At 33.3% G+C, this 8,507-nt stretch overlaps 1 protein-coding gene across 3 annotated transcripts; it reads right to left on the bottom strand.

Moving 5' to 3' along the window:
• Positions 1-289: 289 nt before the first annotated feature.
• On the bottom strand, positions 290-8,113 carry LOC145037189 (FAD/NAD(P)-binding oxidoreductase family protein). 3 transcript variants are annotated; one of them, XM_078985787.1, is made up of 17 exons: positions 7,902-8,113; positions 7,607-7,732; positions 7,462-7,521; positions 7,229-7,342; positions 7,047-7,134; positions 6,795-6,940; positions 6,607-6,708; positions 6,449-6,520; positions 6,261-6,360; positions 6,109-6,191; positions 5,943-6,020; positions 5,766-5,864; positions 5,609-5,659; positions 5,472-5,528; positions 5,254-5,295; positions 4,876-5,003; positions 290-508 (listed from the first exon to the last, which is right to left on the bottom strand). In XM_078985787.1, the coding sequence occupies exons 1-16, from the start codon at positions 8,040-8,042 to the stop codon at positions 4,905-4,907; spliced, it is 1,458 nt and encodes a 485-aa protein (XP_078841913.1). In that variant the 5' UTR covers positions 8,043-8,113; the 3' UTR covers positions 290-508; positions 4,876-4,904. The 3 variants fall into 3 exon arrangements, with proteins under 3 accessions (XP_078841913.1, XP_078841911.1, XP_078841910.1); XM_078985785.1 differs by lacking the exon at positions 290-508 and adding an exon at positions 3,114-3,423; XM_078985784.1 differs by lacking the exon at positions 290-508 and having other exon boundaries at positions 4,771-5,003.
• Between the last annotated feature and the right edge of the window lie 394 nt (positions 8,114-8,507).

Raw genomic sequence — 8,507 nt, 5'->3', positions numbered from 1 at the left:
CAGTAATTTACTCTTGAGTTTAATCCATTAAATATCAACTATACATTCAAGTTTATTTTAACTTTTTCATTAAACTATATATTGTTGATGTATGAATAAACATTTCTGACAGCAAACACTTAAAGTTAGATTGAGGTTGAAGAATTTAAACCATACGGATCGACTAAAATCGAAACTTTTAAGTTAAATTTGCAAGTTAAGCAAAGCACAAACTTATATGGATATCAATAGGAAAAAAAAAATACCAATTACATTATACCCACCCAATTATTATCCATATCCATAGATTATAGTTTAAACTAACCCGGAAATTAATTGTATATCATTTATTGCAAGTGGTGCTTTGATTAAAAGGCCACTTGCTCAACTACATGGACCCTTTCGTATGTTCCTTGCGAATCTTTGATTCTAGGAAGACATCTCACATCAAAAGAATAAAGAGGATTTGAAGAAACAACAAAAATATTAACACAAGTTGATGCCAATCATTTCGCTTCACGTTTTCATCCTATGGTCAAATGTCAATGCATGCAAGAGGAAAACAAAAGGAGAGCCAAGTTAAAAGTCAACCATATATGCTCTTCATTATTTAAAACAAATTAGAAGCCAAATCTCATCACCTTCCTATATATACCTCCCCACTCTCTCCCTCCTTCCATAGATCTCCATAATGAGAGAGAGAGAGAGAGAGAGAGAGAGAGAGAGAGAGAGAGAGAGAGAATGGTTCATGTGTGTGAATGTTTTATATAAAAGCAAGAATAAAAATAGGCGTTAAAAGGTTCGTGTCGCAGGAAAGATGGCACTTGGAACTGCATGCACAATTTTGGCCGGTTGAAATTTGTGACAACAATAAGTGCCATTTTCATGCAACACGACCTCTTTCTTACTCCTTTCATGTACACAATTGTGTGTGTGTGTGTGTGTGTGGGGGGGGGGGGGGGGGGGGGGGGTTCTAGCACTTTTATATGAGGTACGTTGACTTTTCTGTTATCAGTTATTTTGTTTTCTAGCATTTGTTTTATAGATGAACAAAGAACGATACAACTTAAAGAAACTTTACATGAACATTTGTACGTTTGTTACACAAAACAAACAATTTTGTATTGTGTTTGACATAACTACGACTGATATCATTGTATAAATATAGTATTTATTTTCAAAAATGATGGTAAATAGAAAACATGAAGGATGCAAGTGATATTATTTACATGTCATTTCGGCCATTCATCAATAATATGACATCATCAACTTAAAAAAAAATGAGTGATGACCAAACCATTTGACCCTACATGAGATCCTATGAGGGACCCATTATCATAGGCATGTTGCAAAGGAATATGCAATAATAAATAAGAAAGAGAAAGAGGGTCACCACTTTTAAGCAATGTTTTAAAACCCGGGTCGACCCGACCGGTTCAACCAGTTGGACCGTGACCCGGGGCGGAAGGCGGATTAATTGAGACCGGTTTTTTGTAAAAATACGAACCGGATCGAACCGGCCGGGTTTCCTCTAAACCGCGGTTCGACCGCTTATGTTAAACCGGTTAAACCGGTTTGACCCGTTTCAATAGAGTTTGGATAGTTGGATACAAGTAGCGAACGCCAAAACAACGAGCCGTTTACGGTTTCTTCAATGTTTTCAATGTTTAAACTTTGTGGACATCAAATTATTAGTTTTATATGTTTATGCATTATGCATGAAAGTAAAAACATATAGAAATAGAAAAGGACCATAAACCGGGTTGATCCGGCGGTTCAACCGGTTGACCCGTGAACCGGTCATCACACCGGGTCAACGAAAAACCCGGGTTTTAAAACATTGCTTTTAAGAATGAATTCTTCTGAATGATTTCCATTCAGTAACATAGACGCCATGGTTTATCTACTCACGCCATTTAGACCCAAACCCCAAATTGGCAAGACCTCAAGTGTATCTAACTTTAAGATTATTAACGAATGGAAGTCATGTGGCATCAAAGGATGTTAAACACGATCATATCTGAATGCCAACTTTAAGGTTATGCTTAGAAAGTTGAATTTTATTCTTAAACACAATCATTTTATCTCACACGTAGTTTTTAACCACTTCTTCAAAGGGGAATAGGGAATGAGTGGCGTAAGGTGGGTGGTGTGGGTCATGGGTGAGTCCTTATCTTTTGTTATAAGTCATAACATATAAATTAAAATAAAAGGTAATAATATTAAGGAAATGAAAAAAAAAAATGCAAGGGTAGAACGGTCATTTTGAGTTTGACGGAGCCACACCATGACGATATCCGCAAATTTGAAAAGTTTCACACGTATTTAGTAGAATATTTAAAATATTCTACATATCTGGTACATCTAATAGAATATTCTAAACATTCTAAAAATCATATTACAATATGTAAAGTGTAATATTTTATTAGAATATTTAACATATTTTAAAAAAACAGTAATTTTTTTTTTTAAGTTAACTAAAGTTCTGAAAATATTAATTAAAAAAAGAATTTTTGATCTCACGGTCTCACAAAATTAACGTAATGAACCTGAACTAATATATATATATATATATATATATATATATATATATATATATATATATATATATATATATATATATATATATATATATATCGAAAACGAAAGGAAATGGTCGTGAAAAGTCTAGATGGTTTGACGAGGATTAAAGTTTGGAAGAAATACTAGGTTGAACAAGACAAAAACCTTGACTAAAGTTACACTATTTCTAGATCCTTTTGACCACAATGTTCATATTAAATTGATGGTTTCATACCACAATGTTCATATAATCATATCTTAATTCATGGTTTCATACGATAATGAACGCCACATGCTAAACACACGTATTATTCAACTGCCATTACCTAATGGCTAATATCATTAGGGTATTCGTTATATTAATATGAAAACGAGTATTTAAGATTAAGTGGATGTTTGGGAGTTTTTTTAATGGTGTACCAGACAGTAGTCCGAGAAAACCCACTACCGGCCTGACACCTATCAGGTCGGCTTTGCAAACATTGCCACCTGTTTCAGGCAAATATGTATTCGAATATACCGTACACAAGCATTAGAACTGTATCTCAGAAAAGATATCAAACAGTGCAAAGCAATGAAAGGAGACCTCTCGCACACCGGGTAATGATTGGAGGACCGGTCAAAGGAATGGGCTCTTTACTAACCCCGGATAGGCTATAAATATCCCCAGGGGACATGCCAACGTGGTAAGGAGAAAAATACATATCCTTTAATACAAAAGCAATACCAAAACGTTGCATTCTAACTTAGGCATCGGAGAGTTATACTGTAGTCCAACCATCGGTATGGCTGTCTGACCTACTTCTTGTTGTTCTTACACAGAGTGAATTCCTGGACGTCTATAAGATGAAACCCTTCTGGGTAAAAGAGCTCACCGTGTGCCTGGAGCACGCCGTATCAACACTTTTTAAAATGACTTATTAACTTATTAGCTTTTGAAAAAAATCAATAAGTTAAAAAAAATGTTTGTCAAACATTAATTTTATAGGAAAAAAAGTTCCAAAAAGTCAACGAGGACTTCAAGAAATAATCTCAAACACGCCCTAAATATACAAAAAGACAAAACCCTTACTATTTTTGGAGGCCAAAAGTAAAGTGAAATTTGTATTTAACATTTAATCGGTAATAACCACCGTTAGATATTGTCATGTCAGCAATAAAACTTAACTAATTATAATAAATATATAAAAAAGATATATATATATATATATATATATATATATATATATATATATATATATATATATATATATATATATATATATATATATATATATATATATAATTAAAACATATAAAGTCGTACCACATGAAATTACAAATTTAGTCCCTACGCTTTACCAAAAATGACAAGTTTGGTCCAAATTTTCACATTATCCCTATGTTGTCTTTAGGTTTGCATTTTTGTCACGCATATGAAATGACTTCAAAACTTGGACTAAACTTGCAATTTTGAGTACAGCACAAGCACCTCCTCTATGAAGTACAAACTTAAGGACAGCATTGAGACAATTTCAAAATCAAGACTGAACTTGCAATTTTGCGTAAAAAATAAGGACCAAATTTGTAATTTACTCAAATTTATATTATTAGGTACTGAACATAACATTGACGACCAAGACACGATAGGCCTAACCGGATTTATTTTGTTACCAACTCTATGGTTTATGGCAAGTGGGACCCTTTTATACCACATTTCAAATCAAAAAAAAAAAAAAAGGACGATGGTTTGAAGAAACAATTAATTTACTCAAATTTATTTTGATTTAAAACTTCACTGACCCTTTTACACCACTTTTCACATCAAGAAAAGAAAGATGACCTAAATAAATTAATTAATTAATTAACACAAAACGGTCAATGCATGCAAAAAGAAAACAAAAGGAGAGTCTAGTCAAAAGTCAACCATATATGCTCATCATTATTCAAAACAAATTAGAAGCCAACTCTCATCACCTCCCTATATATACCTCTCTCCCTCTCTCTCTCTTCTTCCATAGATCCCCACAATTATAGAGAGAGAGAGAGAGAGAGAGAGAGAGAGATGATTTGTGTGTGTGTGTGTGTTTTGTTATAAAAAGAGGAGATAAAGGGGTCGTGTCGCAGGAAAGATGGCACTTGAAACTGGATGCTATAAATTCGGGTGGTTGAAATTAAAGTGACAAAAACAAGTGCCATTTTCATGCCACACGACTTCTTGTATATTCCTTTCATGTAGACACAAGGGAGTTTTTAGTAATTTTGTGGTATTTTCATCCAAGGTACATTATCTGTTATCTGTTATCTGTTTTCTAGCAACTATTTAAAAGCTAAGCTAAGAACAATACAACTTACAGGTCAAAAATGTGGATTGTTTTACGCCCTCACGCCGCTTGTTGCTTCAAAGTAGAAGGTGCTGACGTGGCACTGGTCGCCAGCTGGCCTATGGTTGTTCCGGCTATATACCCACCTGACCAAGCGTTCTGTAGCCAAAAAAAAATGAATTTGCGGTGAAAAAAAGAGTTCAGGCGCATTGGTTTGTTACACAGGACATGACATGACAGTCTGTGTTTGACATGCATTAGACCGGACCAGGACAGAGACTAATGTCAAAAAAGGTGGGACCCGCACAGTCACACTCGATTCTCTTGTTTATGTAAAAGACGTAAATGCCCTCATCCTCATAATTAATAAATAAAACTAGAAAGCTAGTTTTCTAGTTGTAGGTTTTACCTGAAAATTAAAACCTCCGGTGATCCCATCGGCATTCAGCACCTACACACGAGACTTAAATGAATTTGCATAATAGATAAATATCACAGATTTTTAAAATATGAACTCTATTTTTATCTAAAACTTGAATATCTAATTCCTTATATAAAATTGGGAAAATGAACAATTCAAAAGCATTGATGATCCAAAAAAAAAATCCATGAAGTAACATTAATTACCTCTCCAGCAAAGAACAGACGCGATTGAATCCTGCTCTCCATTGTTTTCAGTGAAATCTTCATTAAGATCACAAATTTGTGTTACAATTTGTGACTCTGTGTGTGTGTGTGAGAGAGAGAGAGAGAGAGAGAGAGACCTCAGATAATGGAACGCCTCCAGCTGTAACAAATTCATCCTTGAATTGGCCCTAAATTAATTCAAAGACTTAATAGGATTACATATGACAAAAATATTAACTTGTTGAATTGACAAAAATAAAAACCAAAATTGACCAATTTTGACTTATATGGCACCTTTCCTTTCACTATAAAAGAGCATTGCTTTAATAGAGTAGCAATTGACATCAATGAGTTATTTGAAATGGAAGCCCATAATATATCTTCATCAATACCCTACACACAAAAAATTATAAAAATCTCTCACAATATAAATATAATTCACATTTTTCAAATTAAAATAATCATACAAACCTCACGATTCAACAAATATTTCCAAAATCGTTTCATGACTCCAAATTCTTGAGGATATGAACCACCAACTTTTTGTTTCTGCAAAATGTACACCAACATAAAATATGAAACCAAATTTAAAAATTAAATGTTGAATTTACTTTAAAGATTTACGAATAAAAAATACCGGAAATTGTTTTTTGTGTTGAGATAGCAACGCCTTTATATCTTCATTTGAAAGATCAGGAGAAAAGTCAACAAGAAGTGTTCCTGAATCGATATGTAACTAAAGTTACATAATGTTTAATAAAATAAAAAAAATAGAAATTGGTTTCTTGCCTTTATAACTGGAATCAAAAAGATCACGGGCCCCCCAAGCTGATAAGCGAAGAATTACGGGCCCACTAAGTCCCCAATGTGTGACTAACATTGGCCCAATCTAAATGCAAGAAATAGCAATGTACTTTTATTTATTTGTGTATTTATAAATTTATAAGTTTTTTATAAAATTCATGAGAGATACTTACTTGGGTAAGCTGTGGAATGTTCTTCTTCAAAGATTCAAGCTTTAAACTTGCCTTCACTTTCGGGAATGTAATCTGAAAAAATGTTTCAAATTCTCACAAACTTTAAATAAAAATTATAATTATCTTTGAATATAATCATAATACATAATAATCAATACCCCAGATAACTCTGTCAACTGAATATCATCAATCTTGAATGTAAATAAACTTGGAACTGGTTTAATTATAGAATGTCCAAGTTGATTAGCAAGATTATAACCCTGTAACAAAACAATAATGCATTAGAAAAAAATTTAATCATCATATTTTGATATGATAAATATGTCAAAAAGTGTAACAAAAAAACCTGTTGACTGCTGCCACTAGCAATTAATAAGTAATCAGCTTCAACAAAATCCACATAATCAATTGTACGTTTTTCAATTTTGAGTGTAAATTTTCCACTTTGAGAAATAGAAGCTGATGTGATAGATTTTCCTGTTTGCAGTGTAACTAATTTAACAGACAAAATGTGAAAATGTGAATATATGATTATGAATACCAACAAATAAACATAAAGTATAGAAATATTATAGTTATAAGAACAAAAAAGTTATACCTCCTTTTTGTCTTGCTTCATTTAAAAGGCAATCAACTATTGTAGATGAATTGTCACTCACAGGGAAGACCCTTCCATCTTCCTCAATCTAAAGGACAAGATTGTAAATTTAGTCTGGAAACTATGCATTGTATGAATGATTAATAATAATATCATTAAACTTAAGAAGCTTAAATGCCTACCTTTAATTTGACACCATGATCAGAAAACCAGGACATGGTGTCACCTGGACCATGAACATTGAAGAATGAACCTCTGAATTCTTTACTACCTCTTGGGTATTTTTCTGCCAAAATCTAGAAACATGTTAAATTTCAATCACTTGAATGATGTATGTACTTGTTAGGAGATCAGAAATCACAAAAACATGGTGATAATGGATCAAGTATGCGATATTTGGTTATATCAAACTCACCTTATTATCGGGACAATGGCCATTTGTGACATTGCAACGACCACCTCCTGATATTTTGACCTTATACAAGAGAAAAAGTTCATCGGTTTATATGCTTAAACCAGAAGAAAGTTCAGAAATTTGTAACGAAATAAATTGCACAAACCTTTGCCAAGGGCTTTGCTTTTTCAATCACGATAACGTTAAGATTGGGAGCCAAAGTCTTAGCCCTAATTGCTCCATATATTCCAGCAGCTCCACCACCAACCACCACCATCCTCTCGTCGCTAACCTATTACATCAATCATACACAGAAATCGGGTATCAGTTCACTAAAAAACGATACGAATTGAGGGAATGATTTTGCTTTGAAATAACAATGCGAATTGGTAACAGTTTGTTTGATTTTTATTTAGTTTAAGAAAATAGGGAATGTTAAACAGCAGAAGGGGGGGAATTACGTCGGGAGAATGGGAAACAGCAACTGTGCCGAATCTCCGACGACGAGGAGATGATACGAAATGGACGTGAATCCTGGTGAAGGTCGGAGCATTTGGAGGTAGTAGATTGTGAATGATGAACCGAGAGATGACGGTGTTCATGGTGTTTCTTCGGTGTTCTTAGATAAGTTGCGGAGTGTATTGCCGTGCTCGTACACCGGCGGCCTCGTTCCCCAAATAGCGACGGATTTTAGTATGTTCTTTAAACGGGAGGATATAAAGTCCCCTTGTACTTTTCATAATAGTTAATAATTACACCCTAAACTATATAATAATAAAGAAATAGTCCTTTTCGAACTATATCCAAGAGTTGTTGATGCACGAATTTTGGATTTAGGGCATATTCATAATCAAATTAATATATATATATATATATATATATATATATATATATATATATATATATATATATATATATATATATATATATATATATAGGAGGGTTCAATTGAGAAAAAAAAAAAAAAAAGGTTGAGAATGGGGGAATCATTCTCAGTCACTCATTTAATTAGCCTGTAAACATAAAGGATACGGTGGCAAACTTGTAAATATCATATAATAGCCTTC

This window comes from Lactuca saligna, chromosome 3 (assembly GCF_052625555.1).
Source record: "Lactuca saligna cultivar CGN05327 chromosome 3, ASM5262555v1, whole genome shotgun sequence".
NCBI lineage: Eukaryota > Viridiplantae > Streptophyta > Magnoliopsida > Asterales > Asteraceae > Lactuca > Lactuca saligna.
The sequence above is the reverse complement of the archived record's forward strand: the minus strand, read 5'-3'. Positions and strand labels throughout refer to the sequence as shown.